This window comes from Artemia sp. Qi Xiang Cuo, chromosome 7 (assembly GCF_049724085.1).
Source record: "Artemia sp. Qi Xiang Cuo chromosome 7, ASM4972408v1, whole genome shotgun sequence".
Lineage (NCBI taxonomy): Eukaryota > Metazoa > Arthropoda > Branchiopoda > Anostraca > Artemiidae > Artemia > Artemia sp. Qi Xiang Cuo.
In genome coordinates this window covers 15,115,096-15,136,341 of record NC_142800.1, presented here as the reverse complement: position 1 = coordinate 15,136,341, position 21,246 = coordinate 15,115,096, and the positions used below count along the sequence as shown (strand labels likewise).

Below are 21,246 nucleotides of genomic sequence, written 5' to 3'. Positions count from 1 at the left end.
CAGTATGAACCAGAATTTGAAGAGGGTCAGTGTTCCGATGAGAAGGGTGTCTTATTTCCAGTGCGGACTCCTTCAACTGAATCAGTAGAACACTGGGTGTGGCTTCTATACACCCCACCCACAGACTCCGATTCAATTGGTCATTTCAATCCAATTACGGATATTAGTAGGGTTCTAAGTGAGGGTAAAAAATATGGTGGTGTACGCTATTACTGTCCAACATGTCTCTCAAGATTTTGGACTGATTTAAAGTTAAAGCATCACATGAAACACTGTAAACGTCATGGATACCAGGCTGTGGAGACGGTAAGCGGAGATAGAGCGATCTTACGTTTTAAAAATTTTCAAAACACGCTCCTGCAGAGCAATAAGATCGCTTTGGACTGCGAGGCTAAGCTGACAGACGTGTGCGATCCGTCAAATTCAAATCGTGTTAAAATACATGAAGCCATAGGGGTCTCTTACGCTCACGCGCAACGAGATTCCAATAATACCATGCAAGTGCTGGAGGTAGTTGATATATTGTATGACGGTGAAGATTGCACGTACTTGGCATTAGTCAGTCTAATCAAAACAGCGAATGGTGCAATTTCGCGCCTTCGTTATACAAACTATCCTATGCTCCTATCACCAGATGACAGAGTGGCCTTTAAAAATCGTAAAATGTGTTGAGTTTGCAAGGGAGAATTTGATGATGGTGTTGGGAATGGGGGAGGAGGAAGGTGATCGACCATGAACATTTTTGGCAGGAAATTACATCGGGAGGGAGTAACTTTAGAGGAGTAGCACACCAGTCTTTCAATTTAAAATTTAGACAACAATATTTCGTAACTGTTTTTATACACAATTCTAATTGAGACTGAAAGTTTGTTCTTCCGGTGTTTGCTCGCATTTCCCAAGTCTGAGTTTTAGATGACACATGGATAGATGGTTACTTTTCATGCAATATTATACTCAAACCATTGGAGAAGCTACTGCTGCTAGAATTCATGAGAACAACAGTTGACAAGGGTAACACGGGCCTGAAAAAAATCCGTTTTTTAGACTCTTTCAGCTTCTTCCCCAAATCTTTAAGTCAATTGATTCAGGTGCAGAAAAGTGACAATTTTGATAGCTTCTCCCTCCTCAAACAGCGCTTCCCCGATGATGAAATGTTTGATTTATTAACGTGTAAGGGTATATATCCATATGATTATTACAACTCTGGCTCGAGGCTAGATGAGGTGTCACTACCGCCCATTGAAGCTTTTTATAATTTTCTTACTGAGAGTGAGTGCACCACTAGCGACTATGAATTTGCTAAGAGGGTTTGGGTAAAGGGCGGGTGTAAAAATGGGTGGGATTATTGTAAACTATACTTGGCCAGTGACATACTCACTCTTCTGGACATTGTGTGCAAAAATACGGATAAAATCTATGGGGAATTTGGGTTGGATCGAGGTTATTATTTTTCCACTCCCCATTTGGTGATGGACTTGATACTTAAAATCAGCAAAGAAGAAATAGGTCTGACCGCCGATGTGGATCAGCATCTGTTTGTAGAGAGATCAATGAGGGATGGGTATGTTTTTCACGGGGATCGTATCATGAAAACTGATCCGAGTGGAAAGCACACCGATGAAAAGTCGGACGCAGTGTTTTTGGATATGAATTCTCTTTACCCATCGGCAATGTCTCACTACTGTTTGCCGTGTGGCCATTATAAATGGCTTGACAATCCATGTGCTTCGAATCTCCCCGACATTGCCAGTGTTGAGGAGAATGGGGCACAGGGATGGTTTTTTGAAATTGACGGTGAAATACCGATGGAAATCCATGACTCGGTAAAAGACTTTGTTTTTTCGTGCATAAATAGACCGGTGGGTAGGGACTCTCTGAGCCCCTACAATTCATCTTTAATAGAAGATGGGAGTATGCACTGGATACCTTCAAAGCAAAACCTTATTGCTGGCGTTAACCCGAAACATAATATTGTTGTACATCACATTCTATTGAAATGAATGATGTCCAATCGTTTCAGAGTCACAAAGCTTCATAGAACCATCCATTTTTATCAAATCTCCTGAACAGAAAAGTTTATTGACACTTTCGTCAGTAAGCATTCAGAAGCGAAAATATAGGTTGAAAAAGAAGTCTGTGAATTCATTTTGAACTCAGCTTTCGGTAAAATGTACGAAAGCGTACGAAAGAGAAGTCGATGTGACATTGTAACCAACCCCAAAGATTGTGCTCGAGTCATTGCGGATCCAAACTTCACATCGTTCACAATCATAGACTCCAATATGGTTCTCCTACATCGCAAGAAAAGAAACACTGTATTAAATAAAAATATCACAGTTGGAAGTGCAATAACTGAAATATCCAAGAAACTCTTGTTGTCATTTTATTATAATGTATGCAAGTTACAGTGGCCAATTGAGGGACAAGTTCAATTGTACTACGGGGACACTGATTCACTCCTGTTAAAAGTCAAAACTGAAAATCTATTGAATGATTTGGAAAATGGCGAGTACATTAGCTCACGAATGGACTACACTAACTGGGACGAATCTCTCTACCCGGAGCTAGTGAAACGCCAGGCCCCAAATCAATTGTTAATGCTAAAATCTGAAACGGGTAGCGATCTGATATCCATTGGTGTGTTTCCTGGTCCGAAGGTATACTGTGTGGAAACGCACGGCAAGGATATCAAACAAGTTTGCAAGGGGGTACCTACACACTTTGTAAAAAATAATTTCGACATGAGTGTGTATAGAAACTGTGTGGAACGTAGTTTAGTGCCAAGGGCGAAAGTCATGGCGATTCGCTCTTTACAATTTAAAAACTACACATTTAGAGTTAAGAAAAACGCCATGTCTACCATATCGGAAAAAGTCTTTGTACTTGTGGTTGGTGTTAAGGTACTACCAAACGTTAATTATTTAATTTCAGCCCTTTTTTATTTTATATAGTAAATAAAACAACTCGTTATAGAAAAATTAACTTAAATTCACAAAAAAAAAAATATAAATTGGGTGGGAGGGTTTTTTGGGCAATTAGGTATTTTTTTTTCTTTATCACAAACAATTTTCAATGTGTGTGTGTGTGCAAGGCAGACCAGTTTCCACTATTTAATGCCAGCCCCGGCCCGGGCCCGCCACAGCGGGGCCCCGCTCCCGGTGCCCGGTGCTTACCGCCCCCGGCCGCCGCAGTGGCCGCCCCCGGGGGGAGGGGGGACTCCAAAATTTAAAATGTAAATAAAATTGTATGATATTATTTCACAAGTGCATTAGTCCAATAAATGTTGTATTTTTTTTTTTAATAAAAAAAAAGTGTATTTATTTAAGTGTTTTTTTTTTCTAGTGGTTATGTAAATGTTGTATTTTTTTATTATAAATAAATTAAAAAAGTGTATTTTTTTTTTATTTATGTTTAATGTGCCTTTTTCAATGTAGTATTTTTTTAAAAGTATTGTTACCTAAATTATGTATATAATAAAAGAAAATATTATTCTTTATTCGTCTTCTTCTTCTTCTAATTATTATTCTTGAACGGAGTAGTAATAGGGAAATTATTTAGTCATTAGACAGCCATAGTCTACAGTTAGTTGTCCAGGTGAACTGTTGAAGGGAACATGTATCAATTTAAAACACCATTCAGATCGTTCTGTGTGGACCATCAACGTCGGGCAAAACAACACTCTTAACTAAAATAATTAAAAATTGTGATTTAATGTTTGTTGTAAAGCCGAAAAAAATCGACTACTGTTACAGTATTTGGCGGAGGTTATACGATAAAATACAAACAATTGCTTCCACGGCGGGTTTGGTGCAGATTCAGTTCATACAGGAACTTGATATTTTCAGCATTATTTAATCAAACTCTTGGTTGATCACTGACAATCTGGCTGAATCTGTTGAATAATGTTCCCATGAACTGCTACAACTGTTCACTGTTCGCTCTCATCATGAACAAATTTCCGCTACTCTGGTTCTACACAATCTCTTTCGTCAGAGCAAATGTGTGCGAACACTTGCATTGAACTGCACCTACTATATCATCTACAGAGTTGTTTGTGATTCTAGCTCGCTAATAACTCTCAATAAACAAATCTATGCAGGCGCCCCCAAATTTCTGCTCACAGCATACAATCAGACAATTAATAAACCCTACGGCTACATCCTATTGGATCTTAATCAAAATACACCCGAGGATCTGCGTGTAGTCACAGATATTTTTGACAGTGAAATTACAGTATATCTCCCCGTGAACACTACAAATATCTATTAGTTGCTATCATGACACTGAAGAAACTACATGAAAATAGACATTTGTTTTCAGTTCTAAGCACTTCAAAACCTCCGCTTAGGAAAGCAATACTCAAACACTGTATTGACAATGATTTCCTTAATCTAATATCCAAACTTTGTTTAAATTTGACCGAGGGTAATGTTAAAGTGCCAGAAGTAGTTTAGCAACAGGCAAAGCAACATCGTTCCATTGTACGTACATTGGCCTCTAAAAATAAAGTAAATGATTACAAAAAAAAATGATTTCTTCAGGTAGGTTAGTGCTTAGTCACGCTTTTACTATGAATGGTTATATGACTTTAAAACTGTGGTTATTAGAAAAATAATTGCAAAACCCTAAATATTGGTCTACATATAGATAACTTTCTCACCCTTGGAAAATCTTGAGAACAATCTGAGTAAATTCCTTGACAACGAAAATATTGAGGATGATAAAAAACTGCTTTTACTTCAAGATGCACTTCGCCGAGGGGACAAACACAAGTCCTATCGGTCGAAGCCCTTTGCTGCTGGTGCTGTTGATCCCAAAAAAGAATCATCTCCTCAGGATTCTGCTTCTGGAACACAATTAAAGAAGGAGGAGGAATTGTATAAATTTTTATCTAAAATTGTAGACCTAAGCTCCCACTAATAACTTGAAAAAATTGCACGACTCTTAGCATATATCTTCGAAAGTGGTCAAGATCACATTCAAGTTGAGAGCAATGGCACAGGGATAATAATTCAGGACAATAGACATAATCTACTTGATTTAATCTATGACACTGCCACTAATCTTAATTTACTCTTATCATTTGACAATCATCTATACAACTTTCTAAATACATTAAACTTCCACAAAAGTCTCATTATCAATAGAAAAACTCAAAAAAGATTTAATGAATATGCATCATCATCATCATCATCATCATAAGCATTGACACCCTTAAAAAATGAACTTGAAGAATAAGATTTCAAATCAATGTTGGAAAATACTAGCGAACCATTTGTATCTAGAAAAAATTAAAGACATACCAAGTGATCATCAATATCAACACCAACGGCCCGTATACAAAAGGGTAGTCGACGTTACACAAAGTGTTTACGTTCAAAATGGTTGAAGTTCTGAAAGGTGCTTATGAATATATTGGTGAGGCGGGGAGTTTAAGTTCCCCCACCACTCTTTCCAAAGTCACTGGTGTTCACACTAAAAGTGTACAAGACTATCTACAAAATGAATCAAGTTACACTCTGCATAGAAATCATAGACTTCGTGCCAATCAATATCGAAAAACTAAATCCTTTTACCCATTGCAAACAATGCAAGCAGAACTCCTGACTCTAGATGAGCTTCAAGGGTGTCACAATACCCCATACATGTACATGCTACATGCAATCAGTGTTTATAGTCGCTATGCATATGCAATTCCATTGCGATCAAAGAGATGTGTTGAAGTTGTTCAGGCTTTTGGAAGTATTCTCTAACAGGATTCGTATAAAAAAATTCAAACTGATTTCGGTAGTGAATTTTTTAATCCACATATTGCAAAAGTAATAGAGAAATATAGTCGACTGTTCTATCATGGTCATAGTCCTATAAAGGCTGCGTTGGCCGACAGATTGATCAGAGCTATTAGGCTTTTAATTTCCAGATATTTTACATTAAAAAATACACCGTCTTTTATTCATGATCTTGATACAATCATGTTGACTTATAATCAACAACCTCATTAATTAATCTCCAACTCTAGACCAACGGAACTTCATCTTCGTGATTACGACATAATTATGACCTGCCTTAAGCAATATTCTAATGTCACAACTCTCAAAAGTATTAAAAATAAATCGTACGTTGGCGATACTGTTCGAAGTAAAAGAACAAGTGATTTGTTCCAAAGGGGGTCTTATTCGGGGTTCACGGAGCTTTTTAAAGTGGCAAAAACCGTAGTCAACAAAAACTTAACTTATCGCGAGCGTGATACCAGAGATGAAAAGATCCTCTGCGGGTTTTATGAGTATGAACTACAAAAAGTTAGAAATGCTAGTGAAATCTATCAAATTGAAAACATATTAAAACGAGTACTCGCAGGAGTAAGAAACAGTTACTTGTTCGGTGGCTAGGATACAACTCTGATTTTGATTCTTGGATCGGTGTTGAAGATATTGACAATGCCCAATGATTTCTATGTAACTTTCATGTCCAACGTTTCCGATCCTCTCTACAATGACTTGAATACGACAAGTGATTTTTGGACAAAACTCTCCCCCACTATCAAATTGGCTAGTGCGCATGCAGTGGCTCCTGTCGACTGTATTCTCAAAAATGCATATGATCTCCAAATAAAGGATCTCATCTATGATATAAAGGCTATACTAATCGATGATACTATAACATGATTGAACAATACTGTCTTGAAATGGGTCGAAGTACTTAAATCTATCCAATATCACACTGCCAAATTTAAACAAACTGAATACGATAATATGGGGGATTTGTGTCGTGCAATCAATAGAAAAATCTCATATCGTAGGAATGGTAAATTCCATTTTAATTATTCATTGGAACACGATAGGATTTACATTACCTCACCTCTTGACACTGAAATAATTATTCTCAATGATAATCTGAGTGATGTTCTTGGCTTTAAACAGAATATGATCAATGGGAAAAATGCTGACACCGTTTACGGGATGAATCAAGTTATTTTGGCTGATTATCAACCTGGTTTCACCTCGGACTCTTGTATATTTCTCAATGCATCCTTTGTGGAAACATCGAGAGTTGGTAATTCAAATGTTCCCCTCCGACGAAATCTTGAACGAAAAACCAATCAAGAACTTGTTCGTCACTAAAATATACAGTATATTAAGTATGTTCCTGTAAACACTTCCTATTTGGAAGTCTGTGGGTTAACACTAAACAGTGAATTGGGTGATCCTCTAGCAATAACAAAAGGCTTAGCAGTGATTACATGTCATTTTCGACCCATTGTCAACGACAGTACAATCACCTAAAATAAACAATAGGAGAATTCCATTTGTCTGTCCCGATATCGATTGTTATGTTGGTGCTTTGAGTCCACATCAAATAGGCAATGGATTGGACTACTACAAGGGGCGTACTACAATGTCTGGCTATGGTCTTGGTAGCTGGTTTGCTAGGCTATTTCGTTCTGCACTACCCCTTGCCAGAAAATATCTTGTACCTGCTGCATCAAATTTTGCTGCCTCCACACTACAGGACTGGTGGTCGGGCAAGAATTTTAAGGAGAATTTTAAGGAAAATATTAGATCTTCAGCAAGAACCACTGGTGAGCAGCTAAAATCTCGACAAAATGGGGAGGGATTGAAAAGGATGTGTGCGCGTCTTTCACTCATCAGTCTCCACCCAGGCAGGAAGCAAAGAACATCAACAGGGACTCTGAGGAATAAAATAAGGAAGTCCAATAAGCAGAAGAAGAAGAAGAAAAAGAAAAACATTCTTAGATCAAAGAAAGATTTCTTCTTCTCTTAAGAAGGATCAACATCTCCCCCACAAGGAATCATATCCATCAATTAGCTCATCATTAAATCTATTCAATGCTGAAAATGTTGATGTCAGTGTCAAGTATGGCTACTATGAACATTTTCACCCCCCAACAACCCCTCTCGGAAAATATACACTTTCAAATATTTTCCAATGAAGACTATTTCATTGATTTGTCGTCAACATTTATTGATTTAAATGTTATGGTGAAGAAAAAGTCAGATAATACATCTCCAAATGCCGGCGATGGTCTCTCCTATGAAAACTGTATTCTACACAACCTATTCAAACCAATTAATGTGTTTATTAATGAAACATTTGTGAGCACTAGCAATAATTTATCAAACTATGCAAGCTAAATACAATTTATGATGATGACACCAAAGGCTTACAAGGAGTTGAAAGGACAATCTTTAGGCTATGAATATAGATCAGGTGTTGATACTCACGGTGACTTGACTACTGCAGTGACCCAGGAGCATCATTTAGTTGGAAAATTAAATCATGAGATATTCAATATATCCCAATGGCTACCCCCCAATGTCAAGATTGACATAAAGCTACAGATGGCCCCATCAAATTTCATTTTGGAAAAACACTTCCTGCAGCACCAGTTGCAAATGTCATTATCACATCGGCAATTCTCCACGTCCGAAAACAACAAGTTATGAGCTCTGTTGTATTGGCTGTGGAATAACTAAGAGCCAATGGCAACAACCGTAAACTTCTAGTTCACCATACGATGACTAATCAATGTAACATTGCCACCGGCTCTCGTAGCTATATCGATTCATCATTTGTCAATGGAGAAATCCCATCAAAATTGGCTTTGGTCTTTGTGAAGAGTGGCAGTGCCGTTGGATCCTGGACTGAATACCCCCATGATTTTAATTTTTTCGGTCTATTTAGCCTTGTGTGCAAAGGGAATGGTATTCCACTTTACACTCTATAATTTTACAAATAATACTATATAACTCTGTAAGAGTTGACCATTCAATCCCTAGATCATGAATCTCAACTATTTGAAAATGGATTAACCGATTCAATGTTTTCAAAAAATCATGGGGTTATTGTTTTGGATTTGTCTGGCACACAGGATATGACCATAGTACGAACAGGGAATGTACGTTTAGAGTGTACATTTTCCAATGCTCTGACCGTAAGTATCACGCTAATATCACTAAGTCAATTTGAAACCTATTGGGAAATTACCCCCGACGGCAGTGTTCTACTAGACCTAGCACCATGAATACAAACCAAATAATCGACGTATTTAGTATGGATCCATACATGTCCCACTACAAGTCCTATTGCATACCTTCAGACTTCAGTGAAAAAATTCCAAGTGTTAGCAATACCCTAATCATTGTTAATAGCAGTCCATCGACTTTGAAGACCGGTCATTGGTTATGCATCTTTCAAACAGCGAAGAATATTGAATTTTTTTATCCTCTTGGTCTGTCATATAAATTCTACGCTCCATACTGACAGCAGGGGAAAGATCATTATTAAGAATCGACGAAAAGTAAGGGATTTGACAACTAGGACATGTGGCTTTCATGCAGTACTCTTGTTCATATTCAGATGTCTTGGCTAAAAATACAAGCATTTTCTCGACATCTACGTTGACTTACCTCAATTGAACGATTTAATAGTGGAGAAAATACTTACAAGTGTATTTAATATCTATTTTAGTGCCCTAAGAATAAAATGTTCTAAAGATGTATGTGAAATTGTTTATTGATAAAAAAAAAATTATATACATGATAAAATGACTTTTTTACTCTTTAGATTTCATCCACTACTAGGTATTTGTCGACAACAACTAGTGCAGATAGATTATCTGAATTCACAGTGTACTGATCCTGATGTACTGCAATGTCAGGGTCACATTTTCTACAGTAGAGTGTGACTTCACTCTTGTCATATCTCTTTGTATAGTCAATGATACTATTCTCATTCATTCTATAGAATTCACATGTTTCAATTTGCTTATTTGAAGCAATTTTACAAACAGTGTCCTCAAGTGTCGAATTACATTCCGTCACAGCGAAATAAAAATCAGTGGTCTTATAATCATAAAACCCTGTGTCTTCAAAATGATGACGTAGAAACCATATTCTTTTTCTGTTCCAACAGTTGAATCGTTGACCCGGTTCCTCCCCCCAGAACAATCTAAAACCACGACGATACCAATCTCGTAGCAATAAACTAAAATCACGGTCAGGATTCTTTCCAATCATACCGGGATATGTGTTCTCCCACTGATTACATTTATCATAATGACAATTGGAGCATAGGTGGCCTCTAGGATGAGAGTCACACACCTCCTCAAGACAGGAATTACAACCTTTAATTTGTACTGCATATCCTCTATGCAATTTACACGGGTTGCATAATCTACACTTTTCATCATACTCCTCAATCATTGTGCAATTCTCACATGATGATGGCCAGCTGCCCAGTGTGTACATACATAACGGACATGTATGGAACATTTTGTCATGTGTTGACACTCTCACTACCACAATGAAACTCAGCTAGTAACAACAAAAATTGTCTGAGATAGAGAGAGAGAGAGAGGAGTAAAGCATCCTTGAGAAACATCTTTCTGATGAAAAGGTCATAAATTTCTAAACTAATGTTTAAAAGCATATCCACAATATTATTTTGTCGTGTCGTGATCAACATATCAATAAATTGTGTAAATGCAGTTGGACCACAATGTAGAAGCTTAATACACTAGTCTAATGATGGAGAATCAGTTTTCATTATATCGACAAGCATTCCCCAAGAAAATATCTTCCTTTGAATAGACAACTCTAGAAAATCAACGTCTAGAATCAAACGTTTTTCCATAAGAAGTAGATTCCTTATGATTCGATCTTTCTCGAATCTATCCATTTTTTAGAGTCCTAACTCTCTCACAACCAACTTCAGACTAATCAGAATTTCTTTTTGTACTCTAGAAAATATACGCTAGTCTACTATAGAAAGAAAAAATACCATTGATTTAGAAACATTTTTATTGAACATAATTGCAATAATAATATTCACTGATGCATTTTGTTCTCATCAATATATTTCGATAGAACATCTAATGCTGACCGAAGTTTATTTATATGGGGAATATTCACTTTTCCAGCAAAACATAGTTGCTCCTCCTGCTTAAACTTGCTGAATGATATCACGTATCTTGAATATATAATGTCCCATTAAAGATATAGGCTAAAGTCAGCGGATATTTCCACGACTACATTGACTACTCGTTTATAATTGCCGGTGCTGCTGTCGTTTCCATCATTAATCTTCAATGGTGTAAATGCACCACTCATTTTTTTTTCTCCGCTAATATCCTCTCATAGAAAATAGTATCTATCTGAAATCTATTCTCCTACTAATAAGAACTACAATTAAAAGTACTCCTTTTATTCGAATCCAACTACCCATCAAGTTAGTGTGACCGCCGCTCTCTCTATGTTTGACCTCCAAAAAAAAAAATGAGTGTCACATTAGAAAACCCGTCTGGTAGGGCAAGTACCGTTCATTGCAATAGGTGACTGGCCCTTGTAAGGCATATTACGCAATCACTCGTGATACTAATTGATACCTTACTGTGTATATGGTGTATATGGAGTATAACACCCCTGAAATCACTGGTCAAATGAAATCACTCGTCAAATATATAGATCCATTACTACTATCCATGCAGAAGTCATACGTTTAAGAATTTGACATTGTTGTAGGCTATTATTTGCCGTTTGACCTTGTTGTTGTCAAATGGTATCATCATAGTGCATGAATGTGCATAGTGCATGAATCAAACACATGAATTTATTAAGGGGGGGTTTACTGGGTAAGTGAAATTTAGAAAAAAGTTGAATGCAAATAATGCATGTAAAGAACTAGAATAATAAGAGACAAATATGCGCTGCGAAACCACTTCACAGCATCTTATCTATACTGGATTGGCCTGTAAGCTTGACATTCTATTATCTGTCGTTAATTTTTTTTTTTTTTGCTTTAAAATCGATAATTGGTAAAACTGGCCCCTAATATTAGGCCTATACAAGCCTGTTTCTCAACATTAGCCTTTTGCTACCGAATTCGAAATTTCTTATAGAATCACCCCTTGTGTTTGGCTGTCTATAGCCTACCACTGTAATTCATAACCATTATCAAGAGCTCAGGGTTTGAGGCATCTTATCATAGCACTGTTTTTTTCTCATTTTTTTCAATTTTATTAATGAGCTAGTGAAACACTTTCGTCGTGATATAACGACTAGTCTTTTTTTTTTACCAAGTCACCCGAAATACTATAGGGTTGTCCCCCACACTTGACACCTCTGGGCCTAATGATTGAAATCACTTAGATCCGATAGTTCATGTAAACGAGATTGAATGAAAAAGGTTTAATATTTTATCGTACTTTATCTTTTTTTTTCTTTTGAACTAGGGCAATAATTTCTTAGGGCAATAATTATTGAACTTAGGGCAATAATTACAATAATAATTCTTGTGGATCAACGGAAAACCTACAGCACATTAGTAGGAAAGCAGACATAGTAAGCATCGTTTATGTGCTGTTCTTGTTTCAATTTTGGCCTTCTTCTAAGAAACTTAAAATTAAACCAAAAAACGGAATTTAAAAATCACTAGACAAAATAAATTACTAAGCAAGAAAAAAGTCACTAAAAATAATCATCAAACAGTTCGTGGCAACGAACTGTCAGTAAGGAGCGACCTCAATAGTAACTGAAACTCTAAAAAACAGAATTTTGATACTAATTGATACGTCAAAATAATCAGTTTTTATGCTGATTTCAAATATATAGGTTTCATCAAGTTTAATATTACCCATCAAAAGTTACGAGCCTGAGAGGATTTGCCCTATTTTGGAAAAAAGAGAGAAACACCCCCTAAAAGTCATATAATCTTAATGAAAGTCACACCATCAGATTCAGCATATCAGAGAACACTACTGTAGAGGTTTCAAGCTCCTATCTGCAAAAATGTGGAATTTTGTATTTTTTGGGAGAAGAAAGATCACGGATACGTGTTTATTTTTATTTTTTTTCCAGGGATGATTGCATCGACCCAGCGGTCCTAGAATACCCCGGAAGCGCTCAGTCGAACGGAAATTAAAAGTTCTATTGCCCTTTTTAAGTGACCAAAAAGTATAGGGCAATTAGGCCCCCTCCGCCGCTCCAGTCCCCGGGGGAAAGGCTACAAGTAATGAACTTTGCCCATTGTTTACATGTAGTATTGGTTATTGGTAAGCATACAGACGTTTTCAGAAGAGACTTTTTCTGGTATTGGAGGGGTCGGGGGTTACGTGGGAGGATATTTCCATGGGGGAAGATACATTGCTATCAAGGGGCACCGGATTTCCCAGCAAAAGTTTTTCCAACTGAAACTAACGAGCAACATCGAACTTAAAACGAACAAGGATTATTACGTATATTAGAGGGTTCGCCCTCTAGTCAATACCTCGATCTTTACACTAATTGTTTTTAGTACTTTCAAAAGAGCTATCTCTTCTAATTAAACGACCTTTGTGGTAAGGGGTCATTCTTAAAGAATTGGAACAAAATTCGAACTTTTGCATAAAGAGCGAGGTATTGACTTGGGGAGCGAACCCCCCCCCCCCCTAATATACGTAATAATCTATGATGAATTATGATTTAAGAACAACGTCATCACAATCATCAACGCCAACAAAATATATTGCCTAAGAAACGATCTATATCGGCCAGAAGTTTGATAAAATTCGTTACGAACCTCAATTTTGGAAAAAAAGATTCATGTGAGTGACGTCATATTTATGAATACACCCGAAAAGCATACATACGTCCTATTTGCCTCAGTAGAAATTTTATTATTTTTAGTTTCTATGATGCAGGCAAAATTGCACATGAAATATTTACATATTAGAAACAATAAAAAAATAGTAACATTAAAAATTAAATGTTTAGTTCTATAGATGTATTTTCCCTAGAGGCGTGCGGGTTGAACCTGTAACTCCCGATCGGTTGGAACGGTTAGCTCTACTTCACCACCACAAGGGTAACTGTTTGTATTATTTTAAAAGTTTATATTAATTAGGAGAATCATAAGTTCCTATCTTTAATCACTTCATATTGTCCTGTTGGCCTAAAGCTTCGCTTAGATGTATGGATAGTAAATACGACAGTGTTGTCAAAATTGTTTAGGTGGAAATCGTTTTTTGAATAGTTTGCTTTTTAAGGAGATGTAAATGGAAATGTAATTGTAATTGATTTGTTATTGGAGAAAAGAGGCAAGAAATATTTCAGATATTGAACTTGAAGAAACCCAACAAAAAGGTAACTTTACAGTCAGGCTTCTATGTATGGATTTTTAACAACATATTACAGTAATTCAAAAACCTTAAAAAAGAAAACCTTTCTAAATGCAACCAGTTATATAATGTCAATAGGCAGCATGAGCACCCATATGGGGGGCAGAGGAGGCTCCGGCCCCCCCCCCTCCGCCCCCCTTAAAATTCAACTTATGGGCGTCCATGGTAGGAAAACTGAAAAAACGAAATTTTGCAATTATTGCAAATGCTGATTCTCTATTTTGACAAGGGATTACAACAATTCAAAACCCTAAGAAAAGAAAACCAAAACTTTGAAGCTTAGTGCATATCGTTGTTAGAAATCAGACTAGCTTCAATAATCAAACATCTTTAAAAAGACAACAGTAAGAAAAGATATTAAATTGCGTAAAGAGCCAATAACTGGTTATTGCAAAAATATTTGCATATATTTTAACAAGGGATTACAGCAATTTAAAAATCTTAAAAAAGAAAACCAAAAGTGTGAAGCTTAGTAGAATTCGTTGTTAGAAATCGGACTTGCTTTAATAATCAAATATCTTTGAAAAGACATCAGTATGAAAAGACAGCGGATTTTCTGGGGCTAGAAGACAAGCGACAATGAGAATCTATACATAGAAACCTGCCGCGTGCCAAGTACCGAGGCCTAGCGGCTGGTTATTACAAAAATATTTGTATATATTTTAACAAGGAATTACAACAATTCAAAAACCTTAAAAAAGAAAACCAAAAGTTTGAAGCTTAGTAGATATCGTTGTTAAAAATCAGACTTGCTTTAATAATCAATTATCTTTGAAAAAATCGCAATATGAAAAGACAGCAAATGTCCAAACTGTCAACGGTTAGAAGATAAGAGACAATGAGAATCCATATATAGAAGCCTGCCGTGCATATATATATATTATATATATATATATATATATATATATATATATATATATATATATATATATATATATATATATATATATATATATATATATATATATATATATATATATATATATATATATATATATATATATATATATATATATATATATATATATATATATATATATATATATATATATATATATATATATATATATATATATATATATATATATATATATATATATATATATATATATATATATATATATATATGTTTGTGTTAGCTACAGATATTCTGCATATTATGAAGTAAGAACTGTTTTCTAACTTCACGCTGTCCAAATGCTTTACCCACACCCTTAATGCCCAATGTGCAAATATATAGCCCAAACTATACAAGTCCAATGAATTCTGTCACCCGTCACTTGCTTTCCACTGAGCGTCAGCTAATTGTCACTTAACACAGAAAGATAAAACCGGTTCGTTCTCGAGTATGTACCATTATCTATACAAGTGCCTTTTTTTTTCTGCACTTTCATTTTTGATTCGTTCTGATTGTCGTTGTTCATTAACAGCACAGTTCTTTGTTCTTCACTGTCGTTTATGACACTTTTGAATTCACAGGAGTTCTCTCTTGTAAACTCTTCTCTGTTCATTTCTCTGAATTCAAACATTTCTCTGTTCTTCGTTTTTATTTTGATTCGTTCTGATCCTCATTGTCGCATCTCCTGTAACCACATATTTTTTGGTTCTTCACTTTCGTTTTTGAGTCGTTGTGATTCTCGCCGCAACGTATCTTTTAATTGCATATTTCTATATTCTTCAATTTCGTTTTTGACTTGTTCTAATTGTTGGTTTTGCTAATATTTAAGCTATATATCTCTTTGATTTTTGTTTTCCTATATCATTGCTTCAGACATTTTTTCAGTGTCTTTTGTCTTAGTTGCTTGGATTGGTCGTGTCACTTTTGATGGTCTAGGTTGTTTATTGTCACCCGTTGTACATTCACATTACTCAGGTCGTTCTCTTGATCTTGTCTCATTTGATGCAGGGGCGGATCCAGGATTTTTTTTTAGAGTGGGGGCACAAAATAGGTTTATCCGACCAAAAATTTTAAGGGGGGTGCAAAATAGGTTGATCCGATAAACTTGCGTTAGGAGCAAGTTTAATTAACGCGAACTTGGGTTAATTAAGTAAATTACACTACTTTAGACTACGCTAGGGGGCGTGCCCCCCTCGCCCCCTGGATCCGCCACTGATTTGATGGTCCGGTTTGTTCATTTTGAGCTTATGGTTTTGTCCTCTTTTGTTCTTTTTTGTACTCATTTTGTGCAAACTTTAATTTATGTTTGTATCCCCTGGATATTATGAAACTGCCGAAAATGCCTTTTGAAATTTATATCAATGAATATGTGCATATGAATTTACAAGTTTCTAAATTTTTGTCCTGTAAATGCTTCTAAAATAGTTTTAAAATATATTTTCCTTGTGTCTTCAATTTCAGTCAACATGATTGCTAAACTATTTAGTCTATCTTGATTTATTGTTGATATTACATATTTTTTTTATTGGTTTTAGCCTGGAAAGTGACCTCACTCCAGAAGCAACGCTTACTGAAATTGTTAAGAACATTTCATAATTTCGAAACTCGATTGTTCATTTTCACGGCGGTGCGGGGCCCAATTGGGCCCAATCGTTCTAATCACCCTTTTTCCAGCCCTGAACGAGTCCAAACCTTAATGGGCATAAAGGAGAGAAAGGCTTTCCCATTTCAAAGAATTCTATTGAAATCAGGTAGCCTGTTTTGATAAGTGTAGGGATTACAAAAATTCAAACCCAAAGATAAAACTCGATGTTCTACCCAGAACTGTTATTACACTATTCGCTTGGCTTGGAAGTTTATTTTCAGTGCTAGAAGTTTTATTTCGTTTCTTTTTTTATGCTATTCAATTACGCCAAAAAAAAAAAAATCCTTTTTGGAAAATGACCAACAGTATTATAAACTACAAAGGAATTTTCCTTCTCCAATCGTTTTCCAGAGACGGAAACAATCAACGAAAGCTATATATTTTGCTCCAAAACAAGATTATTGGAATGATACTTATTTTAGCAGATATGGTCAGTTTAGAAACCGTATCCAGGTGGGTTACGGGGTTTGGGCCCCCCTGAAATTTTTTTCTGACTCGTAAAAACGTAACAGAAGTGCATAGTAACAAATTTCTGATGCGTTTTTAAAAATTTTCTTTGTAAACCTCCCTCGAAAAATATTGCCCCCCCCCCAGAAGAAAATCCCGGATACAGCCCTGACTCTATCTCATCCATTGTAAACTTTTTTGGTTTGAGTGGCCAAACTATTTAGAATTGATTCGATGGTCTTGTCATGGCTTATAGAGCTTGGGTGAAAGATTCAAGTAAGCGAGCAAAATTCTCTTTTTGAAGTTCAAAAATAGGCAGTCCCTAAAGGTGTTCTAGCATACCTCCTAGGAAAATGAAATAAAATAATTCAAAGGAATTTTCATTTGAGTAATTTCACCTCTTTGAGAGTTTCCTGTGTTGCGACCCGATTTGACTAAATAACTAGTCGACAGAATGGAAGTAAAGTTCATCGTCTTTTTATTCAAGTTTATCAGTTAAACCACAATTTCTCGACATATTTTAATGATAGCCAATCCCCTAAGAGAATTCGCTAATGAACACTTTGTCTTTGAGACGATCAACCAACACTAAGGCTTGCAAAACAATTTTTGAGGTATCGAATGTCCTTAAGTATTGCGTGTTATGTAAAGAATGTTGGTAGACTCTGGCTTCATTTTTTTGGCATACCAATGTTCTGGGATATAAAATTGTTCCTTGTTCCCTTGTTCCTGTAAATCATTCTAAAATAGGGCTTATTATCTTAATATTTTATTCTTTTATCATTTTGAATTTTAATTAGTACTTAAATACTTTACGTACGAACCCCCTCATATTTTTTTGTTTAATTTGGGAACAAACATAATAATGGGTAACAGTGTTGTAAGGCTGGGAAAGTTTTCACCCGTTGTGTTAGTAAAACTTGAGTTCTGTCCTATAAATTTATAGCCATTAGCCTGATTTAATGAAAATTAAAAAGAATTGGGCTACTGAGTTTTCTATTTGGACTAGAATATTCCAAGGTAATCTAGCAACAATGTTAGAGAGCTTAAACGAACTATCGAAAAATTTTAATTTCTAAGATTTCCAAGGAAACAATGAAAGGAAATTAACTGAAGTGATTCTCCCCCCCCCCCTAAAAAACAAGTTGCAATAAATTTTAGTATTGATTTATTGCATTATACCAAAAATGACATATCAATCACGTATACAGGAGTTTTTTTTAAGAGGGTAGGGGATAGCAAAGAAAAAAAATAATTAAAAAGTTCGAATAAAAAGTGCCAAAAATTATTAAAAATTCATGATTAGAGAGGGCCCGGTACCAAGAGCCTCTTGCATACGTGCAGGATATACTTGGATACACACTGGCTTTTAATAAAGAGAAAACAAAGTGGGGGCGTCAAAAATTTCTATAGCTTTACCTAATGAGATCTCGGCCCGAATGGAAATATAAAATATATATAGTTCGAAACAGAGAGATATTTACATAGTAAGTTTTTGATTTGGGAAAGCTATGGTGCATCAGAAACAGAAACAGCACAGTCTTTTTAAAGCGTTCTTTTGTTAAAAATAAACGGATAAGTACATGATAAAGAACTTACTTTAAGCCATAGTGCTTGAAGCTTTGGATGATTGTGCGTTGAAAACTGATTACTTTCCAAAAGTTTATATAATTCCTTAAAATTTCCTCTGTGGAAAGCCACTACAGCCTTAGCTTTTAAGACACTTTCATTTTTGTGCAAATGTTCACAGGCGGGTAAAGACCACAAAAATCTTGCAAGTCTTTCAATATTTCCACTCTGCTGCAATACCTGGAAAACGGATGTTGCACTGTATATAGATGTTTCTAGCAGGTAAGGGTTAAAAAATTATTTTCTGCAAAGTGGGTTCATTTCAATGCCCTTTGCTTTAGCTGCTCAGATATGTTTAGTCTCGTTTGATGGTCCGGCCTATTCATTTTCAAATGAGTTTCTTAACTAAGGGTGTTATCACGTTAGAAATAAGCTACTAAAGATTATGAATAGGATTTTAGAAAAAGGGGATGTACCTAGCGATTTTAGGAAAACATGTACTTTCGCAAGAAATGTGCTGGTACGTATTACGAGCATATGCATTTTGTCTAGAGGTAGGGGAAGCTTCTACTGTGTTACAAAAGCATGCCCAGGTGAATTTGAATATTTTTTTGTCAGAAAAATAAAATAAATCTGTAAGTTGAAGCTAAAAGAAAGAACTTAAAGAATTTGAATTTTTAAGTCTCTTAGTACTATACATTATTGCGAGATGGCATGCACATTTTTAATTGTCAATAGGACTAAGTGTAGTCAAAAGTCTTATGATTTGGGTAAAATTCAAGACGAGGGACTTTTTTTCAATCATCAACAGTAGTTCGATTAGGTGAGATAAACTCTCAGAATGGATCCAGAGCCTAAATGATCCCTGGGAAATTATAATGAAGCAGCTGCCTCCACCCCCCCCCCCCCCCTCCAAAGGGCAGTTATCTTTGATGAGCTTTTATAATATATATGTTTAACATGAAATCTTGAGAAACAGATCTACTGCTAAAATAGGACACAGGGGAAGTGATTCGAGCTTAAATTACTTTGCTACATCCTGATTTATAAGGGTTTTAATTTTAGTAAATATAATTATTAACTTAGAAAACAACACTTGATATGGCTTAAAATTCTGCTAAAGTGGCCTAATAGCAATTGCATTTCCAGAAACTAGAGCTAATGAAAAAGATACTGAGAAACTAAAATTTATGTTAAAAATTTTTCGTCAAAATTTAGGCAAAACCTGTCATGTACCCAATCATCTGAGCCCTAAAATAAGAACAGGGTTGAAACAATAGCTTGACAATACCTTCCCAGGGCATATTTTGAGCCCTGGATTCATTCCTAAGAGACTCATTCACCAAACTCAACTGCTTTCCAAGAAAGCAAGAAGCTATTCAACTAGCTTTATCATAATTTGAATTGTTTGTGCTTGCAGTAGGGGCGAAACCAGGGGAGGGTGGCGGAGATAGTGTCCCCGCCCCCCCCCCAAAAAAAAATTATGATGCCCTCATTTTGTTTTCTCTTTTTTAAAATAAGTTAGTCAATTTGGTCAATTATTGGCGCCCTTATCACATTCACCCGCCCCCAAAGTTTGATCTAGATCCTCCATTGGCTTGTAGCACATAATGCGCAACCCCTGGAATTTATACTAAGCAAAAATTGCATGCAGGGTTATGGGGATTTATGGCCAGACGCTTTTTTTTCTCAACGCAAAGCTTGAGAATACAGAACAGGTTTCTATAGTTATATTGCACAATCCTGCTAAATAAATAAACTGGCCAACTGAACTCGTTATGTTTGTTTATCAATGTGATGACACTAAATGCAGATATGAGGAAGTGAGACTGTTATTGACAAGGAGTTGATTGAATCCACTAAGATGTTTTACTAGGCCTGGTTCTTGTAAACACCATTTGTATTTTATCATGTAACTTAATGAGAAAGAAAGGTTTTCATCGCTTAGTTTATTGCCTGTAAATACCTCACAGACCATGTGCTTTCCTTTGAACCGGACAGCCAAATTTACATTTTTCGGTACTATTGCATTATGCGGACACCGCTATATACTGTATGTGGAATGTCAAACGGGAAATGCTACAGTCAAACGGGAGATACAGATACCCGGTATTAAAACAGTTGTTAGAGTGGAATGCAAAGCGCGGTTTTCATTGAGATTACAATATTTAAGCTGTTATTTTTTGGGGTTTCGGGGGGGCGGGACGGTACCTAGGTTACGTTAGGTTAGGTATTTAATATATGGTATGCTTTAACCCCCCCCCCTTAATGTGCAAATATATAGCCCAAATTTGTTTCTAAACTATTATATATTAATCCTATTTGACTGTAGCATTTCCCGTTTGACATTCCACATACAGTATGTAGCCGTGTCCGCATAATGCATCAGTACCCGTTTTTTCTTTTTAGCCATTTAGAAAACCTCTTTAGAAAAGCTTTCCATAAAAGAAGATTTTCAACGAAAAGTTAATAGCTACATTAGACCAAGAACGAGAAGAATTAAAGGAAAATATT

At 35.9% G+C, this 21,246-nt stretch overlaps 1 protein-coding gene across 2 annotated transcripts in view; it reads right to left on the bottom strand.

The window, feature by feature from the left end:
• The window catches only part of LOC148949995 (homeobox protein six1a-like), a 69,760-nt gene that overhangs the window by 26,404 nt on the left and 22,110 nt on the right, over positions 1–21,246 (bottom strand). For both annotated transcript variants that reach the window (XM_089092059.1, XM_089092060.1), the window contains exon 3: positions 18,763–18,972. In XM_089092059.1, coding sequence (XP_088948185.1) covers positions 18,763–18,972 — 210 coding nt within the window. The remainder of the gene's footprint in view (positions 1–18,762; positions 18,973–21,246) is intronic.